A 24,027-nucleotide genomic window follows, 5' to 3' on the forward strand; every position below is an offset into this window, starting at 1 on the left:
CAAGGCAAACTCCTGTCCCCAAACATTGGCTGCCCTGTTATTGTGCTTGGAAGATAAGTGCTATAACACATTGGAGTTCATGCCTAATTCTACATCTGTAAACTCATATTAATAAGTCAACTGATTTCAATAAAGTTACATAGGGTTTACCTTTTACCTTTATTTCCACCAGGCTTATCTTCCTAGGCAGAGCCAACCCTAAGGAAAAGCTGCTAGCTAACAGGGTCTGCCTGGTACCCTTGTTTAATTTAAAGCTGAAGTGCTTCAAATTATGTCAGTTTTGAATGCATTAGCTTTAAAGATGCTTATCCCAATTTTTCTCTCGCTCCCTCTCCCCCTTTTTTAGAATGCTGCTCTAGTGGTTGAAGTTGAAAGTGTCCAATTTCACTACCAGGGGACTTAGACTGCAGAGCCATAAACCTCTGACAGTCTTGGTTTACGCTGGAAACGCTGACAGAGCCTTAACTACATAATGATGACTGTAGCTGATGGAACAAAACTGTCATTAAAGCCCACATGGCAGATATAGTGCAGCCTGATTGTTAACAGAAATTGCTCTTGCAGAAAGCAAGGCAAACTCCTCATTCCCCAAACATTGGCTGCCCTGTTATTGTGCTTGGAAGATAAGTGCTATAACATGTTGGGGTGCATGCCTAATTCTACATCTGTAAATTCGTATTAATAACTCAACTGATTTCAGTAAAGTTACATAGGGTTTGCATGTGAATGTAACACAAAATATTATGTATCTCAAGAGCCATTGCAAGATAATTATTATATTTTTAATAAACATTCTGTTTGTCATCTGCATTTTTAAAAAATATTCAAAATAACTTTTGAAGGTAACCACTACCATACAAATCAGGTTTGTAAATAAAGGGTGAAACAAAACATTAAACTTGATGTGCAACTGCTGCCAAAAATGGCAATCCTGCCATGTGTCATATTATTCCATATTCCTCCTGTAATGCTGAAGTATTTTTACATATACTATAATGTCATCAGTGTGGATTTCCTCACACGTACAACTCCCACTCCAATTCAACTGCATGGCACTGGTGGCACTGGAAAAACAATAGTAAACATATACAGCCATAAGGTTGTGAACTTGATCCCAGGGCTCCAAGGTTGACTCAGCTTTCCATCCTTTCGAAGGGTGGTAAAATGAGCACCCAGGTTGTTTTGGGCAATTGACTTACAAATTATAAACTGCTTAGAGAATGCTGAGTTCATTGATAAGTGGTACAGAACTGTAAATGCGATTGCTATTGCTATGTAAATGTATGGGAATAAATGTTGAGTAGCAGCCCCATACAAGGCTGGTCATACCATTAGGCAAGGTGTCACAACTGCTTCAAGCAGGGCTAACTGCCTCCCAGCTACCTTCATGAGCTTTCCAGCTGTTCCCTTCTGCTGGAGCACAGAACAGTGTATGCCAAGTAACCTGTCCTGAGTACTCTAAATTAGAATATGCACTCTAATATGGTGGCCATCATCTTACCAGAGTCATCATCACTGTCAAAGTAAGATGCAAATATCAGTCCAGTTAGCTTCTGTCCTTGGATAGCATCTGTCATTTGCGCTGGAGTTCCAGCATTATGATTCCCAAACAACAAAGTTCTTTTGCAGCCCCTGCTCTACAGAGGTGCTTCTACCCGTTATCCCAGTGCATCTGCATCCTATTTCATTGTAATATATTATCAATATTTTAGGCAACTACACTGTACATGCACAGGTGCCAAACAGCAACAACACTATGATGCTAAGCAATGATATGTGAATGTGCACTGCTAATAGAAGGACTAATGTAACATCATGTTCTGTTATCCCATCAGGTTTCTTTAACAGCAATTGTTCATATAGACCATGAATAACTTTTCTTCTTTCCCCAATCATATTTCAATATTAGGGTATACTTTCTGAAGAATGCCATCAAAACCTCCCCTTTTTTGGTCAGAATTCATCAGCCTGTGCATATCCAAATAATTCTGATTTGGAAAGGCTAATAGTTCCACATGGCTTGACCGTTAGGTTCCAGCATCTATCAGAATATATTACCACCCTGTCTCAGATATAGACTGACACTGGGCTCACTTTAATAATCCTATTGAGGTAAGGCATTTCTATATACTAGACTCTACCACAGCAATAATCCTAAGGAGGGAAGGGATATCTATGTACTATCACAGTAACTATTCAACTGTACACCCAGCCATAGGCATAGCTTTATCTACAGTATAATACTGAAACAAAATGTCTCTCCTTCCCCTCTCCTTAGATGAGTTCAATAATAATCCAACTGTATTCATGACATCACTTAATTACTGTTGGTGCTTTGGGAGAAAGATTATTATTCATGATAGAACATAGACTCTTAAAAGGGAGAAATTAAACATTTTCTTTAGTCCCTTTTTCTTTTTGACTAGCTCTGCAGGTCTTTTGCACTACTGCAGACTTCTTGTGATAAACAAAACTGTAGTCTTTCTCTCTTTGACCACTTGTTTATGGATGCCGCCAATCTAAACTTCTTACAGGATATGTGAACTGAAACCTTTGCAGGAATTCAGGAAAGGTGTACTACAGGAAGCATCTGGTTCATTTATCTCACCACCCTTACACAACTTCTCCACTGGGCTGAATCCTAGGGAGGTTTACACTTTACGTAAAAGGGCTGTCAGTTAATGGCACCATTCTACCTGTATACTCAGTGTACAATGTTTCATTTGACCATACTGTCAGGATAGTATGGCAGATAAGTATAGGGTTATTTATGATGTGTAATATGCTTTCTGACTTTTCCTAGTCCACCCACAGGACCTCTGCCCCTTGAGTTCAATTTTGATGGCTATTGGTGTGTTGACAAGACAATGCCTATGGACTGTTCTGTTACTTTCACCACTTTCTACATCATTAGCAGTTTCATAGAATGAGAGTCAAACGGAAAGCACACCTTGCATCACAGCCTACCTACATGACTTTCTTATTGCTTCTCCAATATGCAGCCTGCACTGAATACTTGCAGGCTGTCCAGTCTATAGCCAAGAAGCTTTTCATCTCTCTTGCCCTCAAAACAAAAACTAAACACAAGGGGTCACTATTTAGCTCATATTCTCAGACATTCAACCTGACCAGGTGCACACATCCAGGCTTCAAAATGATAAGACAAAGGCCTTGCACCCCAGGCTACAGCTTTTCCTCCACTGTCTCACCTCTACTGTTGGTTATTACCTTTAAGGCACTACACAGTTTGGGTCCAGGTTACCTACAGGATCACCTCCTCCCATATAATCCATCACATACACTCAGGTCCTCTTGCAGATATTTATACCAGTCAGCTAGGACTAGGTTGGCAACTGTGAGCCAGAGGACTTTTTCGGCAGTCACTGCTAGACTGTGGAACGACCTGCCAGAAGAGATTAGACAGTTGAATACGCTGTCTGAATTTAAAACAGCATTGAAGACTAATATCTTCCAACAGGCCTATCCAGATGATTTTTAAAACTATAAATTCTAAATGATGAATTTTAAAAGTAGTTTGTCTTAATACGTATGTGTCTTGTCTGTTCTTTTAAACTGATGCATGTTTTAACTAAAGTTGTGTTTTTTTTAATATTTATTTTATTAGTATAAAAAAACACATATACAAATGCAAATACACAAACATAACAGACATAACAAACACATCCCATCATACCCTTATTACTAGAAACAACCTGGCTGCAGTCCAGATGTAAGCAATATGACATGCATAAGAGCTTCTAAACCCAAAGTTGCTTCATTCCCTACTACCTAACCCTAAACAGGAAGGGGAAAAAAAAAAAAAACAACACACTCCTCCACCCATCTTCAACTCTACCTACCCTCCTCCTTCCTTCCTTCTTCAAACATCCTAACATTCATACAGCTTCCTTTTCTTTTCCCACTGTTTATAACATGTATAAGCAATAGTGACTTTCTATCCTCCAGAATATCAATTGTAACTTCACCCATGTATATATTACTAAAAAAATCAATAAAAGGAGTTGTTGAGATTACATTGACTTAAACCGCTAGTACTAAGTTAATACAACAATTTCATATCTCGGCAGTCATATCTGTTTCGAATTATTCCAGCATATTACATCAATTCTTTGACTACTACATTTAAAAAACAGTTCACCTACATGCTCAGTTACCCCCTTCTGCCGCCCCTCAATGCTTCGTCCAGTCATTAACCTGACCAGGTCTTTTGTAAATACTCCATTACAGGTTTCCATTTTTCCTCTATCATATCTACTGTTTTTCCTCTTAGAATATGCGTTAACTTGTCCATCTCTATTACTTCATAGAGGTTTGATAACCATTCTTTCTTGTCTGGGATCTCTCCATTCTTCCATTTTTGCGCTAACAGGATTCTTGCTGTAGTAATCGAATAGAATAGAATTATACCAAAGTCTTTTTCTAGGGATACATCCATCATATTAAATACAATTCGGGTTTTTTCTGTAGTGGAATTTTTAACATCTCTGATAGTGTGGAGTTAACCATGTCCCAGTACTTCCCCACCTTCACACAAGACCACCAGCAATGAAAGAAAGTGCCAGGCTCTTTTTTACACTTCCAACAGAGGTTACTGCTGTTTTTGTATATTTTAGAGATAATGTCGGGGGTCAAATACCATCGAAAAAATAGTTTATAACAATTTTCTCTGATACGTTGTGAAACAGTATATTTTTTAATGTTCCGCCATGATTTTTCCCATTCTGCCAATTTTATGTCGTGTCCAACATTCCGGGCCCATTTGATCATCACTTCCTTGACTGTTTCAGGTTCTAACTCTTCTCTCAATAATAAGTCATATATTCTCCCAATCATACCTTTCTTCTCCGACAAAATAATTTTAAAAATTTCAGGACTCTTATTCTTCCCATTAAATCCCCATTGTTTGATGTCTAAATAAAATCTCTCATGAATTTGTCTGTAAGGGAACCAGTCAATTTTAAATCCTTCCATTTCTAATTCTTCTTTAGATTTTAGCTTTATCTCTCTCCCCACGAATTTTAACAGTGAATTGTATGTAAGCCATTTTTCGTTCTGGATGGTATCTCTCCTCTGAAAGGCTTCTGTGGGGGACACCCAGTCTGGCAATTTAGGTAACCAACGCTTCTTATATTTTTTCCAGATCTCTAATAAAGACCTTCTGATACAGTGGTTATATACCTCAGGATTAATTTTCGCTTTATCATAAATTAGATAAGCGTGCCATCCAAAATGGAGGCCTGCACCTTCAATAGCTAGCATCTTAGTATTTTCCAAAGTGATCCAATCTCGTAACCACACTAAACAACAGGAGTCGTAATATAATTCAAAATTTGGGATAGCCAGGCCGCCTCTTTGTTTTGCATCTTGTAGTATTTTTAGTCGAGATCTGGGTTTTTTCCCCTGCCAGATAAAGGATGAAATTTCTTTATGCCAATTCTTAAATATTTTTTTCTTTATCTTAATTGGGATCATTTGGAAATAAAAGATCAATCTAGGGAGTATTGAGAGTTTAATTGCTTCCATCCTTCCAAAAAGAGATAACCTTGTCCTACTCCATCTCCTCATATCTCCCTTTATTCTTTCCCATACTGGTTTATAGTTTTTTTCGAATAAATTTCTGTTATCATTAGAGAGGTTGATTCCCAAATATTTCACAAATTTCTGGGGCTGTATGCCTGACTGGTCCAATAACTTTTTTTCTTCCACAGATGTTAAATTTTTGGTTAAAAAAGCTGATTTGTCTCTGTTTATTTTGCATCCTACAATTGCCCCAAATTTATCAAACTTTGACATCACTCTATCTACACTTGTATTTGGGTCATCTAATATAATTGCCAAATCGTCAGCGTATGCTCTTATTTTATATAAATGCGTCTTTATTTTTAATCCTTTAATCTCCTCATCCTGTTTTATGTCTTTGATCAACAATTCAATTATCAGATTGAAAAGCAGTGGTGAAAGGGGGCACCCCTGTCTCGTACCTCTTTCTATCTGGAAAGGCTGTGTTCTTTGTCCATTGATACTAATTTGGGCCTGCTGCGTTTTGTAAATTTCTTTGATCCATTGTCCAAAATTATTGCCCAATCCCATTTTCTCTATAATATAATGCAAAGCCTCCCAGCTGACAGTATCGAATGCTTTTTCGAGGTCAGCAAATAAAATGCCTAGTTTCTTATCATTTCGTGACTGATAGAATTCTAGTATGTTTAAAATTATTCTTAAATTATCCTGCATATGCCTCCCTGGTAAAAAACCTCTTTGGTCGGTGTCAATCCAACAGCTCATGCAGTCTTTCAATCTATTAGCTAGAATAGTTGCAAAGATTTTGTAATCTTGATTTAAAAGGGATATGGGTCTATAATTTTTCGGGTTCATTGGGTCCTTGCCTTCTTTAGGGATAACCACAATACATGCCTCAATCCAAGATTGCGGGATCCCTTCTTTTAGTATGGCGTTCATAGTTATTTTTAAAGGTTCGGCCAATTCATTTACAAAGGTTTTATAAAATTTGGCTGTAAATCCATCTAAGCCTGGAGCTTTCCCCTCCTTGGCTTTACTTATTGCCTGAGTGACCTCTTCTAACGTTATTTCTTGATTAAGTCTATCCACTTGTTCCTCTGTTAAGGTGGAGACACCAATTTTATCCACATATTCACAACATTCCTTTTTATCTAAAGATCGTGATTTATATAGTTCTTTATAAAAATTAAGAAAAACTTCCTTGATGTTTTCATTTCGTACCAAAAATCCTTCTTCATTTTTAATCTCAGATATTAAACCCCTGGTTTTTTTTTGTCTTAGTTCTGCAGCCAACCATTTACCTATTTTATTTGAATGTTCGAATGTTGTTTGTTTTGCCCTTTTAAGGTTTCTCCCTATTTCCTCAGTATTTATTAAATCTATCTTTTTTTGAAGTATTTTAATTTCTTCCTTTGTACTTATATTAGTGGGGTTCCTCATTAAATTTTTTTCCTTCTGTACTAATTCTTTATGTAGGCCGTTTATTTTTTCTAATTTTCCCCTTTTCCTAATTGAGTTTTGTTGCATACAGTATCCCCTTAGTACTGCCTTGCCAGCTTCCCATACAACAGTGGTTTTAATGTCCCCTGTCATATTTTCTTTAAAGTATTGTTTGATAGCTATTTTTGTATTGCGGATAAAAGCTTGGTCTGTTAATAAATCTTCGTTAAATCTCCAGCTATACTGACGCATTGCTTCATTTAAGGTAAATGAAATTTGATTGTGATCTGATATTGTTCTTGGGTAAGAGTCTGTTTTGTTTAGGTGCACCACCAGGGATTTAGAAAAAAAAGCCATGTCAATCCTAGAAAATGAATTATGTCTTTCAGAGAAAAACGTAAATTCTTTTTTGCTTTTATATAACTGTCTGCCTCCATCTACCAGATCTAGGTTTTGGATCATATTAAAGAATGCTCTAGGGAGTTTCCCCTGACATGACCCTATTTTCTTGTCTGATTTTCTGTCAATCTCTGGATTTACCACTCCATTAAAATCTCCAAGTATTATGATTTCTGTATATCCAAGTGTGATTATCTTTTCGTGGAGCATCTTATAGTATTTCCCTTTATTTATTTGGGGACCATATATTCCCACCACTAAAATTTTTTCTTTACCCCATTCTATTTCTATACCTATATAGCTTCCATCCGTATCATTAAATAATTCTTTGGGGTGTAGATTCTCCCTGGCATATATAACCACCCCTCTTTTCTTCACTTTGGCTGCAGAAATAAATTCTTTCCCTAGTTGTTGACATTTTAAATATTTTTTGTCTTTACTTTTAATGCGGGTCTCCTGTAAGCAAATCAAGTTATAGCCACCTTTCTTAATTACATTGAACACTTTCTTTCGCTTAATTGGTGAGTTCATTCCTTTTATATTCCAAGTTGATATCTTCATTTTCCCTCTAGTTGATTTCTATACTATAGAGTCCCTGCAATGAATCTCCTGATACTTAGATAAAAATCACTTCAGTTAACCCCTACTTTGGATTTTAATTCTGTTTTACTCGATATCAGCGCTTACCTGTTCAATATAATAGTCAGAATTCTGGGTCTTCTCTCGTATTCTCTTCTAGATCGGTGTTCGGGTCGAGATCCTCTCCTACTATTTCTTCTCTTGATTGCGGTTCGTCTCCCAACGATTCCTCGTCTTCGGGTCTTACTTCTTCCTCATCCTCCTCTTGTTCACCTCTCCTTGTGCCAGCATTTTCTATTTCTTCACGATATTTCCTCCAGAATTGTTGGGCTGCATCCACCGACTTCAAATTAACTCTCTTTTGTTTCCAGATCAGTGAAATTCCTTCAATCTCATCCCATCTGTATGAGATCCTATGTTTTTTCAACGGGTCCGTCAAAAACTTGTAACTCCTCCTTCGTCTCAAAATATTTGGGGGCACATCTTTATACACATGAACCTCTTCTCCTTGGATAACTAATCTTGTTTTGAAGTTTTTCTGTAACAGTTCATCTTTAATGCGTTTTCTCACCCAATATATAACAACGTCCCTCGGCAGCCCTTTCTCTTTAGCTACTCTCGAGTTCAAACGATACATCCGGTCTATCTCCCAATTAAATTCCTGAGGGGTTCTATCTAAATATTTTGCCAAAATTGGGACAAGAAAAGCATATAAGTCTTCGTTTGACTGTTCAGGCACTCCTCTCAGTTTTAAGCATGATTCTCTCTGCTTTAATTGTACCTTTAGTACCGATTCCTGCTCCTGCTGTTGTATGGACGAGATTTCGTCTACTCTTTTCTCTAGTTTTTTTGATGTCACTTCCAATTTCTCAATCTTCCCTGTTATTTTGGTTATATCTTTGTTAATTTTGTCCAAATCGTGCCTGATTAACCTGGTCTCAGCTTTTAATTCCAGCGACATTCCCTCTCTGGATTCTCTAATTTCTTGCTGTAGTTCTTTTTGTGAAATTTTTATTGCTTCTAATAATTGATTGAACTGGTCTTCACTTTTATTGCTTGCATCTATAGAGAGTCTTCTTTGGTTATGATTTTTTGGTGGCATATTTCTTAAAGTGACCGGCATAACTTTCCAGAAAATCTTATATTTGTGCTGGAATCTGGATATAGGATTATATTAGTTATTACTAATTTTTTTTTAAGTAATTTTTTTTCCCCCTCAAACTTCCCCCCTGATTATTTTGGTGTTAATATATTATTATTATTTTTATTTTTAATGATCTACACACCAGGGTGTGTCACTTTTAGGTTCTATATGTATAATTTCAGTTATATTGCCTTACCTGCAGTCTTATCTTAGATAGTATCTGTTTGGTATTAATTAAAAGCTATATGTCCTCAATTTAAGATGTCACCAAGAAGGGAAGAAAAAAGAAAAAAAGTATAAAAAGTACAATATCTTATTCCAGTGGTTGGTAGTTATTATTACAGTAATCAGTCACGTTAAGTTACAGCAATTGTCCACCAGGTGTCCTTCCACCACAGCCAGATACCACCTTTGCTATCTAAATGATATTCACCTGCTTTACTGATGGCAGTCGTTTCTTTTTATCTTCACTCCTACTCCTCTTGCAGCTGTTCTGTCTGCTGATGTCCTTGGGAATATAAATCACAGAATGTTAAAATAATAGCTACAATTTATAATTTGATCTCCTTAATAAAATAAAAAAAAAAAGGAGAGGGGAAGGTAGATTCAATCTTAATTAAGTCTCAAATTAATGTATCCTCTTTGTTAAGACCAATAAATCAGTAGCTCTGGCACTCACTTCACTTACATGGTTTGTATTAAAGAGGGGAGAAAGCTCAAACTTACAGAGTTCACCACCTGATTTAAACAGCAAAAGGGGGAAAACACAGTTGTTATTAACAGTTACAATCTTAACCCCTAACAGTATCCACACACTATTGTCTAAAGGTTATTATGTTGCACTCTTAAAAGTCTACTGGCAACTCTCTTCCTCAGCTACAATAGGTGTTGCGACAAAGTTTCAACAAAGGTTACAGTGATCTCAAACAAGAGTATATTATACACTCTGCTCTATGTAAATTCCCTCTATGTATCTCAGATTTCCCAAGTAATACGAACCTATAAACAAATCTCAATATAACTCAATATAACACAATTCAGTAAAGGAAAACCAGACCCAAACACCAAATTTTATATCCCTTGGGGCCTCCAACAGAATGGTTTCTCAGTCAACTAGTGAAGCAAGTTAATGTGTTCTCTCTTCGGCATGCAGGGTCCGAGGTTAGAGAGAAGGTTCCAATGAAGCTAAGAGCCTTTTTTTTTTTGTTATTATTATTATCCCTTTCCTCAGGTCCGGCTTGGCAACTTAGGGGCTCATGTTCTTTTAATCTGGAAGCAGTCAAATTCGTAAATGAGGAGGTAGTCGTTAATCAAATACCCATCCGCTTGGGCTCATTGCCCTGAGGCTCCTTCGAATACTCTCCTCTGTTGTTGTTTTATTTTATATGCTGGTACTCCAAACCGCCGAGAGCTTCTTTAAAAACAACTTCTCTAATCCTTCCCCATGGATTCCGTCAAGTAGTCTCCTAAAGGTTAAGAAAAGTTCCCAGGGACAGCGAAGTTAGTGCTGGAAAGTCTCTTCTCAGTGCGAAAAGAAAATAAGATAGTTGTCAGCTGAGAAAAATAATTAGTTGTGTTAGGTGGAGGCAGCCCTTGCGCCGCAAAAACGGCTGCACTCTCGCGGACGTGGCTTGCTCTTCCTACCCACTCCTTCGCGTCTCCCTCTCTCGCACCGGCGAGGCAAACGCCTTCGTCGGCTAGCTGTTCCCTCGGACGCGTGGGTCGTGGGAGGTTCCGACGAGCCCCTCTGTTACCCCTTACTTTCGGGGTTTTTTTCGCGCCCAGCAAAATCACTGGCGGGCGCGCTAGTCCCCGCGGGAGGCAAGCACCCCTCGGAGCCCTCTCCTTGAGGTGCTTATCGGGCGGCCATACCACCGGAAGTCCTTAACTAAAGTTGTGTTTTAAATGATGCGTATTTGTTGGTTGTTCTTGTTCCTGCCTTGCTCCATGGGGAGAGGCGGGTAAATAATAATAATAATAATAATAATAATAATACTGAAACGTGGTTCCTGCCACTGAATGTTTTGCATGCATCTGGCACAAGCCATGGTCAGCATACCATTATCCTGTCACCACATTCACATCACCTGAGACCTAAGGGACGATCTGAACATTGGAGCATTATTCCTGGACAACTTGAAAGGGTCTTCCTTCAGGCAAGGCTCTTTAGAGGATGGCAGATTTAAAAGTGCTTTCTGATGCATCTGGAACCTTGACATTTATGGTTTCTTCACTGGTATGTTTCACTGGTATCCTCAAACATTCCCCCATATACGTGTACATGGGCAATAAAAAGGTCAGATTCTGCTGCAACAGTCAGGCAGTGGTCCAATTCAATAACAGGCAGTCCTCCCGCCCTGTGCATGCAGTTGATTTTTAAGTTTGTACTAACCCACTGGTCCTATGATATATCCTTCTCAAGATGACACCAGGTGTTGATAACTCCATAGTAGATGCCCTATATTGCTTCCAGGAGAAAAGGTTTCAGTCGCAGGTTCCAGGAATATGACTTGACCTGGATCTATTACCTGAGGATGATGGGATTCTTCAAAAGATTATATGTAACCATAATAACATTATTTAATTCTGGGAAAAACAGCTTGGCTTTCACAATTGTGGCTATTTATTTAGCACCCACCTCCCTCTCTCTCGAAAGCAGTGATAGTGGCTTTCCAAACCCTTGCAGCCCAGGGGGTTCTGAAGAGATGGAACAGTGCAGCCCTGGCCTCATCTCAAGTGCCCTGTCACATGCTGCACATTCTAGGCTTTACCAGGTACCTCCTAGACTCTGCAGATACTCATTTGAGCCTGAACCGTTCCTGACAGCCCTTTCCTTGTCATTTTATGGTGCCATCTGAATGGGGGAATTGTTTGCTGCTTCTTGCCAGGATTCAGCAGGCAGAGCTATCAGACTCAGGGACATAAAATTCAGCCCCACTGGACTTCATCTACTGTATACATTAGTCAAGCAAAGGCTGCCCAAGCACATTACAGGGTCTATATCTATCTCAAAGTACCTCCAGAAGTCTCTGCCTCCCTGCTGGACTCCACACAGGCCTACCTGGAAGTGAGACCTAAGTGCAAAGACCCCTTCGTAGTGCACATCACAAGGGTGTGCTCTCACAGGATTAGGAAAAATGGTGTAATTTGGCTTTAAATATCCAACCTTATTTGGACCCAATAAATGTAGTCTAATGCTTTCCTGAAGCTACCTTCACTCTCCTGTTATAAATACTGTTAGAACTATTTCATGTACCAAAACAAATTTAGACAGCATACAAGTTTACTCAGAAGTAAATCCTACCATGTTCAAATTGGCTTACTAAGGATACTACATAAGCCTCTGGTTTCAATCCTTATCAGATGTGATTCTAGAGTCATGATGGCGAACTTATGGCATGTGTGCCAGAGATGGCACATGACACCATTTCTCCAGGCACATGATGAAGGAGGAGGAGGAGGAGGAGGAGGAGGAGGAAGAGGCGTGCACCTGTTTCTCCTCCTTCCTGATCCTTTCCAGCCTCCAGTTGCCTCTCTGGAGGCAGCTGGAGGCTGGGGACGGCGCGGGGGAGAAGGAGGAAAAGGCACATCCCTCTTCTTTCTCCTTCCCAACCCTTCTGGAGAGGCAGCTAGAGGTCAAAGATGGAAAGGAGGGAGGAAGATGAAAAGGAGGAAGTGGCACACATCTGTTCTTCCCTCCACCCCCCTGGGCTTTCAGCTGTTTCTGAAGAGGCAACTGAAGGCCCAGGAAGGCGGGGGAAGAAGCCCCGCCCAGAAGTCCTGCCCCTGGTACCGGGTAACACCCGGTGCTGGAAGATCTTTTAGTTTGGGCACTCAGCCCCAAAAGGTTCTCCATCATTGTTCTAGAGGTTCATACAGGACATGGACCTCCCTCTCTCCACACAAGGAGAGCCATGTGTGACAATGGATGATCCTTGTCTACAGTATCTTTAAACTACCCTGTTTCCCTGAAAATAAAACATACCCATAAAATAAGCCGTAGCAGGATTTCTAAGCATTTGTGCAATATAAGCCTACCCCAAAAATAAGACAAAGTGATAGGCCCGGCGCAGAATGGAAGGGGGTAGGAAGGGAGCAGAAAGATTGGGACCAATGGTTCTAAAGGAAATGGAGTCACAAAAAATTCAGGATGGCATCTTGGGTTTGGGGAGTTATGATGATGTTCCAGAAGATGACGACTTAACTATATTTGAATAAATGTAGATTGTTGTACCATACTTAATAAAAATAAGACAAAAGACATCCCCTGAAAATAAGCCATAGTGTGTCTTCTAGAGGAAAAATAAATATAAGACAGTGTCTTATTTTTGGGGAAACATGGTACACTAGTAAAGTAGCCTGTGTTGGAGTTGTGTATGCGTTAAATTGGAAGGAGTGTTGTCTTTAATAGTTTTTTCAAGACACACTAGGAAAAAAAAAGCCTCAATAAAGAGATTTTTCTCAAACTAAATTGAGAACCAATTCACTTATTCAGTTTTTAATATGGTGTACATTTTCATAAAATTCTTACAGTTCCTACAACTCCATATATCAAGACTTTTAAACGTTCTTATTGGAGAAAAAGGTAATATTTATTGGAACACAATTTTCTCTTACATTTGCCCTCCTGAAAATCTATACATCACATGTCACTGAAATCTCCCCCAGATTTCTTCTTCCTAGTAAGATGAAGTGGATGTTGTACTCCCTACCCCGGTACCTTATACTGTTCCAATTTCATTTCAAATTATCCCCAAGGAATGCTTTAGAACTAATATTCCTGCTAGCAATAAACTAAGGATGCTTGTCATACAATCCTTCTCTTGTAGATCTTTAAATGGATGGGGCAATGCTCAGTTGTCCACTTTAGAGATATTTATTCCTTGGTGCTACTAAACTCAGGGTCATGCGATAGACTTCAACAATAAATTTTCCAAAGCCATGATACCCAAAGAGAAAGCAAACAAGCCAAAGACACCATCTTCTGGAAAATACCCAGTACTTCAAGCTGAAACTGCCGTTCAGTCAAGTGTCTGATCTCTTTTTCTGCAGAGGGGAGGGATTGCTATATCCATATATTCATGTTCTTGCATTTACAAGATTGTTTACATGGAATAAGAAGATGATAGTAAAACCATTTGTATGATATCTTGTCTATATAATTTGTTACAGATTCTGGCTCAGCATTTCAGGGGCAACTTGCCTAAGTCTACACATTAAATTTAAATTTGGGAAGTTTAACAAGTTTATTTCCTGGTGTCTTGCTCAGTTTCCATTCACCATGCATGAAGCTCAGAGTAAGCAGCAATTTCAAAATGAGACTGATGTTGCATTATGCAACAGAAGAATGTATGCATCTGAATTCAGAGGCAAAAAAGAAGCATGTTTAGCTCAGTTCCACTGCTAAACCTACAATAATTTCTAATATTTATTTATTTATTTATTCAAAAATACAAAAACACAGACCAACCAATATATAAACCCAACACACAAACATTGAACATATAATACTGCTAGTGTAAAGCAGTAACAACATGTATCGCTTCTTGTAATATATTACTTGGAATATCTTTGAATATTCCTTAACAATTTCTCTAACCTTACAGTATCACAATTATTCATTTCCCATATAGAGTAGTTAATTCTTAATCTAAATATACTTCCTATATACCTTCCTTTCTTTCCACGCTTTATGTTCATTATATTAAGTTGAGTAAAGACTGATTCCATATTATCTAGCAATAATAGCTAATGATGCAGTAGAGCAAGAATCATTGATATTAATCTTCCAATATCTATTCTGTAGTTTCATTTCTAATTTCCCTTGTAGCATGTTCAATGGAATCAATGTTAAGATTCCTTCACTGAGGCGTAATGATATGCACTGCAGACTCTCCTTCAATGAAACTATTAACAATCCAGACTCTGCCATGAAAATGGCTACAATCCATAGCTTTCACACAGCTTTCACCTAATTGTGACTAATGGCTATATAATGGCTATATAATGGGAGCTGTAGACCAACTCATCTAGAAGACACCAGGTTTTTTTTGGGGGGGGGGCTGTCTAGCCCATATATTAAGAAAAATCTTACTTACACTTCCTTCTGTGACATTAATATCAGCATTTCCCTGAATCGTTCCCAAGCAGATAACTTTCCCTCCTTTGGCATGGATGTCAAGCTTCTGACTCTGAAAGATAATTGTAGACATGTTGAGTTCACCTCCTTATTTTTTCCAAAGATATGTTTTTAATTTATGATGGATTAATTTTTTAAAAAAACCAGACTCATTAGCAACTCTCAATCACCTCTCTAGAAAATGACACCGTCTGCATAGCAAGCTAAATCCAGCAGATAAGGCTTTTCCTTTATTGCACTTGCATGCTCAAAAGCATTTCACTGCTGATGTACATCAGTAAGTCACATGAGCTGTCCTAGACAAAAGACTGGCAAATTAAACACATGAGAGTATAGAAAACATAGGTATTACATAGTATAATTTTGAGGGGACTTAGGTAGAGCTGGAGAAAAAGTCCTGTTTAGGACTCTGGAGAGCTGTGGCCAGTTAGTGGAGAAAACAGACATCTAACATAACTTTTAACACTAACTGATTCACATTTTAGCATGTGCTTTCATGAATATCTGTCTACTGAGTGTTATTAAAACCTCAGGTTCTTAAGCATATTTGTTTACTTATGCTTAAGTGGGACAGAATGCAACAGTATTCAGAAAGCTGCAAACTGTGACTCTCACCCTAAATCTTCAAAGGCATGTGTGAGATGATATAGGTCTTTCATATCTTTATAGCGGTCAGTTAGCATTGACATGTCAAATCAATTACACCTTCTAATCACATGAACAAAATACAAAATCCATCTTGAACAAAACAGTCTCATTCCTTGATAAAAGACATGGATTCGACCACAAACACGAATAGAATAGATTTCTTATCAACTCTAGCCAGATTGGTGTAACGCTTTTGATTGTGTTGAATATACTGGATTTTAAATCATCATCTACCGCAAGAACTTGTTCAGAGTTATAAAAATCATGTATGGCATGGGAGTCCTTGGAAACACACAAGGCAGTAAATGGAAGCATGTTTCTACACATACCTTTATTGACTGCAGAATGCTAGTTCCCCTCTCTGTTTCTATCCTGCAGCTATCACATTCAATTTTCTCAATTTTCACAGAGCCATTTCCTGATATCTTGATATCCAAGTCTAAAACGAATTTTGAATTGTAAGATAAATGGGAACAAATGAAATTCAAAACAATGTAAGGTTTAATTTCACATGGTCAGCAAAACAACATAATAATAAAGGAACACCATCCCACTTTTGCAATGAGCAACGGGAAACATGCAGCCTTACAGATGTTGTTAAAATAGTAAAAAAGATGAACTGAACTGAACTACAGGCATTGCCCATTCTGGCTAGGGTTGATGGGATTTTAGAACTGGTGACTTCTGAATGGCCACAGGTTTTCTTCCGGTATCCTAAATAAACTGAGAATGTGGAATACTAATTACAGAAATATTGGACACTATACATCTAATAGCTGGGTGGAGAATAATAAACATATTTAAAAGATAACAAGATGTCTCAGGTAGAAGAGCAAAATAATTACCAGTTGTGATTACTGTAATGATTTTTATACACCACCCCAAGGTATTTAGAAAGCATTTTGTGGGACTACACAAAAATCCTGTGAGGAACGATAGGCTGGCATATTATTGGCCTGAAAGTAACAGAGATTCATGATTAAGCAGGATTTGACTAGAGGCAACCCTAATTCAAGCCCATCACACTACATTGCACAAGCAGTATCTGTCAACTAAATAAGTTCCTCCTGAGATCTGGCCAGTAGTCACCCAGAAGAGAGGGGGTCATGGAGGCTGAGCCATCTAAAATGCTAGGGTTCAGAAAGTGTTTCCTATTTTGACAAGGCGGCTTGCAAATGGGAGCTGAGGACTGACCTGTCATGGTGAACATGAGGACTATTGTTAATACAGTATCACCATTTCAGTGGGTCAAGGCTCTTACCATTTGACTGATGAACTACTATGTTGCAAAAGCAAATGCAAAGAAATGCTCCAGTCTGTAAAAGCATGGCCCATACGAACAAGGTGCCACTGCCTCACCCACATATGGCCCCTATCTGTCTGTCTGTCTGTCTGTCTGTCTATCTATCTATCTATCTATCTAAATAGCTTTTATTAATATTTTTCATGACAGCTAAAGAAGCCCATGGAAATAACAAATTCACCCACTCCACGTTGACATTTAACAGGTATAACATTAATTCACGTCACATTCATTACTTATTGCTGGGGTTAGGGACCCCTATGAAAGTGGAAAAAACACAAATAAAAAAACCCACAATGTTTTTAACCTGAGAGAACACCAATCTAGGAATCTCTAGTGGTCAACATTTACCAGATGCTGACTACAGAATCATGTTGGAGAACCTACAAATGCATAGAGATGTGTTCAATCTAGGAATCTCTAAGTCAGTGGTTCTCAACCTTCCTAATGCCGCGACCCTTTAATACAGTTCCTCATGTTGTGGTGACCCCGAACCATAAAATTATTTTCGTCACTACTTCATAACTGTAACCAATATGTGTTTGCCAATGGTCTTAGGCGACCCCTGTGAAAGGGTCGTTCGACCCCCAAAGGGGTCGCGACACACAGGTTGAAAACCACTGCTCCAAGTCCTCCTACGGTCAATTTCCAGCTGAGTTGCGCTTAGAGAAAACATATCAATCAATCAAATCTGCCAATCATTAAGCCTGCCGAAGTCAAAAGCCGCAGATGTGGAGGGTTGACTGTAAAATAAAATTCTTCCGTATTAATAATAATAAACAATAATCATCTTTTATTTATATCCCGCCTCTCTGTCCATGACAATCGAGGCGGCTTTTCCTCCTCCCCTAATGTTTCCACTATCACATTGAACTGAAATCCTTCGGGTTTGAACTTTACATTTCCTGGTCGAATAGCATTTACGGTACGAAGTGTTTCAGACCCAAATTTCAGTGCTTTTGCGCATGCCCACCACACAGTCCTGTGGGGTTTTTTTTTGTGCTGCTGCACGTACCAAACTTAAAGGGCACTCTCACAGCCACTGAGGCCGCGCTGCCCAGGCGGTCTGAGGCGATGGTCACTTCCTTCAGGGCCTCATTATATTCAACTTGCAAACCACCTGGGCCTTGATTGTGATGGGGGCCGGCGTTCGGCCCCTTCATGGCCACAAACACCCGGTCGGCTGTGGGGTGCTTGTGTGGGTCCAGGGGCCCCAGAGCCAGGTGGCAAGGGAGGCGCACCTTCAGCAGGCCAAAGGGGCTGACGGTGAGGGCCCACTCCTTGAGGGCTTTGTGGTCCTCAGTCTGGCTCTCTCCTTGGCCTTGGCTTTGGTGCCCAGGGCTGGTTGAGAAGAAGGTGAACTGCTGCTGTTGCTGCTGGCAGGGGCTTCCCCAAGACTCTGGCCCAGCAATGCCTCCATGTTTCAACAGCCTTGTTGGCATCCCCATTGCCAGCTGCCAACATCTGGGCAAGAGAGGCAGCATCACTGTTGTTGTTGTTGTTGTTGTTGTGTGCGCCTCCAAGTCTCCAGTGGCCCTAAGGAGAACCTATCATGGGGTTTTCTGGGCAATGTTACTTCAGAAGGGGGTTGGCCTTGGCCAGCCTCTGAAGCTGAGAGAGTGTGACTTGCTCAAGGATCATGCCCTGCCTAAGCTACACCATCTGAGTAGGCTGCGGCCTGGGTTACCCTCAGGTTACCCTCCACCCTAAAAGGACCCTCCGCTCCTGCCCAGGATTTGGGATGATGGGAAGTGTAGTTTCTGGTCTAGGCTGCCTCTCAGCGCTAATAGGAAGATTAGACTACAAGTCCCAGGAGGCAGAGCGCCTCCAGATTCCCCTAAGGGACACTTGGTCTCAGGGCCCCACCACCTTTACAAGCTCAGCTCCCAGGCGCTGATGGGAAATGTAGTTTCCGGTCTAGGCTGTCTCTCAGCGCTAATAGGAAGCTTGGAGCCAGAGCGCCTCCAGCTTCCCCTCCACCCTAAAAGGGCCCCCACCGCCTTTCCAAGCCCAGTCTCTCCGTTACCACACAAGAAAGAAACTGTCCGGCAGGGACAGAGTCTACAGGAAGACGGGAAAATACCTCACTATCGCGGAGGCTGATGGGAAGTGTAGTTTCCGGTCTAGGCTGCCTCTCAACGCCAATAGGAAGTCCGGACTACAAGTCCCAGGAGGCATAGCGCCGATAGCGAGGCAGCCAGAACGGGAGGCGGAGCTACGTTTTGTGCTGACCAATAGGAAGAGGCCGGGGCTGAAATGGAATCTCGGTCGCCATGGGAACGTGGAACGCTGGCGGGAGTGGTGGTTGGAGGCTGCGCGAGGCAGGTAAAAATGGGATAGATATTAATAACCCGGTCTGAGACCGCTTTAATTCTTTGTCTGGCTCAAGGCGATGGAATTCTGGGAGTTGAAGTTTGTTGTGGGGTCCAGAGCGGAGCAGCTCCGCTCTGGACCCCACAACAAACTCCAACTCCCAGAATTCCATAGCACTGGAGCCAGACAAAGAGTTAAAACGGTGCCAAAGCTATGGAATTCTGGGAACTGTAGTTTGTTGTGGGGCCAATGAGAAAAAACTGTTTGGTTGCCTACTGGGTTTTCCCCCACCTAGAGCAGTTTTGTGCCACCAGGTGGCAGCAACAACACATCCTTTTCACTGGAATTGCATCTTCCCAGAATTCACACACACACACACACACACACACACACACGACTATAGAGTTGTGCTGGAAAACCTAGACATCCCTAGAGAGAACGCTTCTCTAGGCATTTGTAGGTCCTCCAACAGGATTCTATGATCACCAACCTCTGGCAGATGTTGACCATAGAGTTGCGCTGGAGGACCTGGAGATTCCTAGAGAGGCCTTCTCTCAGGTCAAAAAGAGTATAGTCCATTTGGTAGAACTGGAAGCTTAATAGTTGCAACTCCCTTCCCAAAGAAATTAGACTACTTTCTCCTTGAAGAAGTAAATACTTTTCTATCTCTGCAGGATATGTAAGGCTCACCTGACTTAAAGGACAGGTTACGTCTTGCTAATGGTTGCCCTTTGAGTCCTGATTTGGGGAAAAGGTGCGATACAAATACTTTTTTTGTGTGTCAGTTTGTTTTTATAGTCTGCCTTTCCCCAGTATTGGGACCCAAGTTGATTTACAAAAGATGAAACATATACATTTAAAAACAGGAAAGAAAGGTGAAAATATATAAAATATATAATATGAAAATACAGTTAAAACAACCGGATCGCAGTGTCGGAGCGGCTTCTGGCTGCTTTGGAAGCGTGCGTCCTTTGACCAGAAGCCGCTTTATTTGGCCCTAACATTTCAGGCCTCAGTCAAACACTCAACCACAACACCACAGAATAACTAGAATAAAGATGCTTTGAAGCAGGTCCGTTTAAAAATAAAAATAGGAAATGATGGAAGCAAAGTCTAGAAATAAATTCTTAATCTTAACTACCCTTGTATTTCCTGCTGTTAGTGGTTTGACATTTGCCTTGTAAATAAATCTACAGTTAACTGTTACTTGGTAGTAGATACCATTGAACCAAGGGGTTGTGCTTCTTAGTAAGTGTTATGACTGTACAGCATCTTGCTGTTTATGCTTAAAATTTGTCTTGTTACTACCAGTTGTCAGAACTTCTCCCCTCATTTTTTTTCATGGTATACCAATCATACAAAAGTCCTGGGCTGGCATATATAAAGCAAGCATAATAGGAGCCAGAAGGAAGGAAATGGTGTTCTCCTATTGGCCATTGTAGTCAAATAGAAACACCATATTCATGGATAGTCTATCTAGGAATATTACAAGAGGTTTGTGGTGCATTAAAGACTAGCAATTGTAGCATGATACAGATGCATGGAACATAATCTTAGAGGTTCTGGTGTATAGGTAGAACAAAATTCCAGTTAATTTTAAAAGTGCTAGTTGAGGCTTCATTATTTGCTTCACTGAGCTGATACACTTCTTTTGGCTAAGGTTAGAGGTTGATGAAGACCTAAGTACCCTAAAGACACCAGATCCCACTGATCTGAGCTAAGCAGGATCAGCCCTGGTTAGTACTTGAATGGCTGACTGCCAAAGAATACCAGGTACTGTAGGCAATATTTCAGAGGAAGAAACTGAGAAAACCACTTCTGAATAGTCCTTGACTAAGAAAACCCTATGAAATTCATGGGGTTGCCATAAGTCAACAGGTGATTTGAAGGTACACAGTGTTTAGGGCCAAGCAAAAACCAGGAGATTGCTGGTACCTCCAGTTCCTTTTGACAGCTGCCCCCCCTGAACAATCTCCCTGGCTGCTGTTGAAATCAGAAGACTGAAGTAGATGTGAGAAAAAGCTTCTGTCCTGTACAGTCAGGGATCTTACATCAGTGCTCATTCTTCCACAATTATTTTGCGCATGCTTTCCAAGTAAAAGCAATGCTGCCACAAATAGCTGAGTAAAAGCATGTAACATTCATGGTGCCGCCTCCTTTCTCCTCATGTCTAAGCAACTTGGAGGCATGTTTCTAATTCAAGGTTAAGTTCCTAAAAAAAGAACATCTTTATTTAATTTGCTCCACAGTGTTTGGAATCTAACATTCTTTTGCTTTCAGTAAAAGAGTGATGATGTATAAAATATTTAGAAGAGACCCGAGGTGTTTTACTTAGTTTGACAACCTTTTTTTTTGAAACGACCAATTAGGGGAGTTTTATGGGGATGTTGAAAAATGGATAGTGTCCAGCTCGAACTTCTGAAGAACTGAGGATGATTTTTAAAAATGAACCCTTGCTATTTATAGCATGAAACAGCCCTGTGTTCCACTTACGTTTTTCTTTAGCTGAGTTTTTAAATACAAAATGTTAAAAAAATGTATGCCATCTCTATAAAGTTCAAGAGTCACCAACACCTCTTACTGAACTTCTTTTCAGTGAGTGACGCTCACAAAGCACTGCTGCCTTCAACTTTTCTTTGAAATAAATCATACTTCAATCTTAGAGATTTTCCTAGACAAATAAATTGTAGAAAACTGTGCCTTTGAGGAAATGAGTATAGTCTATTGCTCTGGGATTTCGTTGGACCAGTTTTAGCTCTTTCAGTCTTCCATGGAAACATGACTGAATCTTGGGGTAGAGAAAGAGATTAGGACTGCTGCTGCTGTAGATTTTAAAAATGTGTGTGTGGTGATTAATTATTCTATAATACTTTTTCCAGGTCTGAAAAGTCATCACCAAGCAGTAGCTCAGGATTCTTTCCCTTCATCTAACTAGCTGTGGAAGAGATAGGACAGGAAAGCGAGAAAGACCAATGTAAGCCTGATTCTGTGTTGACAGAACTGGGGGCAGTCCTGGTTTTTTATCCAGGGACATGTCTCAATCCCCTCCTGGCTGTGGTACATATGCTAACAAACCAACTCCAACCTCACCACCAAATGCTTAACATTTGCACATGTTCTGCATCTATGCACAATGAAATAAATGATAAGAGTCTGTGCTTTGGCCACAGGTTTCTCTCACAGCCTTAGTAGCTGTCAACATTGTAGAGAGGTGCAACTGAAATAAAAATGTAAGAGCTTTGAATAAAACTAGGTGGATTTCTTCTCTTTTTCATTCCTGTATGTCCATGTTTTTGTAGTGCAAATTTTATGCTGCTTGCAATTGATGACATAATGTTTTGATTTCTGTAGGAGGCATCATAAATAAGTCTTTTTGTTGGTTTTTTAAAAAATCTTAAGCAAGTGCAGCTGCTGAAATATCTCTGTAAAGCAAAATGTCCTTGACAACAATCCAAACAGTGCCAGAGGCCAGTTTACAAGTGTAGCCTTCAAAGATTTTGCTGACCCATAGACAACAGCGTCTCTTTCAAAAGGAAAACACACAGAGATTTAGCTATAGTGTATCCTTGATATCTTACATTGTTGTGGTATGCTCTGCAAATAAACTAGTTTATGCTGCTCCAGTTAATCTTCAGTCCAGTTTAGATGTACTTGAAAAAGCTGTAACTCATTCCCTGATTGTATTTAAGAACAATTTGGGACTCCACAGTTCCCCTGATCGTAATATAAATTAAATATAATCAAATAAATAAACAAATTACTGCATTCTTGCCTTTTTAAGAAGGTTCTTATAAATTAGGTGGCAGGAACATCAGACAAGGCCTTTAATATCACATTAGATGTTTGTATATATGTATGTGCCTTCAAGTCACCTGTCAACTTATGGTCACCCCATGAATTTCATAGCGGTTTATTGGGCAAGGAACATTAAGACATGGTTTTCCCAGTTCCACCTTTGACATATAGCCTACAGCAACTGGTATGAATTGATGGTTTCCCATCCAGCTGACCAGCTGATCCTGCTTAGTTTCCAAAATCAGACAGAACCTGGTGCTTTTGGACTATTTAAGCACAGACTAATAGATGTTTGCATCCCAGCAGATACCTGGTGCACATATTTCAATACTTATTTCAACAGTTGAGAAATTATAGCTGAGAAGGTCTCTCTCTAACTTATTAAGAATATAGTCAAGAATATTTAATCCAAGTACTGTACTGTACATTTAAGTGATCCCATGTTGTATTTGAAAAGTAGTGAATTATTCCATTATGTAAATAATTCTATCAATAAACATCTTAATGTTTCTCTGTAGTAGTATATATATCCATGCCTGCATCACCAACATCATGTAGCTTAGTTTTTAAAACATGAGGCGATCACTGAAGGTTTGACTAAGGAACTATTTGATAATGTTTACAACTTTTGCTGAGTATCATTTGTATAGAAACTGTACTCCTTGACTTTCTGTGAATGACTTTTAGTATTATTGGTATGCAGTTAAAGTGTTTCTTTTCTCCATT

General features: G+C 39.6%; 3 protein-coding genes across 7 annotated transcripts in view; 1 reads left to right on the forward strand and 2 right to left on the reverse strand.

Annotated features, from left to right (window-relative positions):
- FAM185A (family with sequence similarity 185 member A) overlaps nt 1-19,253 on the reverse strand; it is a 60,632-nt gene extending 41,379 nt beyond the window's left edge. Inside the window, exons 1-3 of one of the 2 annotated variants that reach the window (XM_042468676.1) lie at nt 18,209-19,253; nt 16,220-16,329; nt 15,202-15,294 (exon numbers count right to left, since the gene is read on the reverse strand). In XM_042468676.1, the coding sequence (XP_042324610.1) occupies nt 15,202-15,294; nt 16,220-16,329; nt 18,209-18,677 (672 nt within the window). In that variant the 5' untranslated portion in view covers nt 18,678-19,253. The remainder of the gene's footprint in view (nt 1-15,201; nt 15,295-16,219; nt 16,330-18,208) is intronic. The other variant, XM_042468675.1, reaches the window with a different exon arrangement.
- The window catches only part of ARMC10 (armadillo repeat containing 10), a 310,309-nt gene that overhangs the window by 136,718 nt on the left and 149,564 nt on the right, over nt 1-24,027 (reverse strand). The window lies entirely within an intron of this gene.
- CCDC146 (coiled-coil domain containing 146) overlaps nt 19,432-24,027 on the forward strand; it is a 76,530-nt gene continuing 71,934 nt past the window's right edge. The window contains exons 1-2 of one of the 3 annotated variants that reach the window (XM_042468664.1): nt 19,432-19,518; nt 22,386-22,480. The gene's annotated coding sequence lies outside the window, so the exon portion shown is untranslated. Of the gene's footprint in view, nt 19,519-20,984; nt 21,001-22,385; nt 22,481-24,027 lie in introns of those variants that run through there. The other 2 variants (XM_042468666.1, XM_042468665.1) reach the window with 2 other exon arrangements.

The sequence above is a fragment of the Sceloporus undulatus genome, chromosome 5, assembly GCF_019175285.1.
Source record: "Sceloporus undulatus isolate JIND9_A2432 ecotype Alabama chromosome 5, SceUnd_v1.1, whole genome shotgun sequence".
Lineage (NCBI taxonomy): Eukaryota > Metazoa > Chordata > Lepidosauria > Squamata > Phrynosomatidae > Sceloporus > Sceloporus undulatus.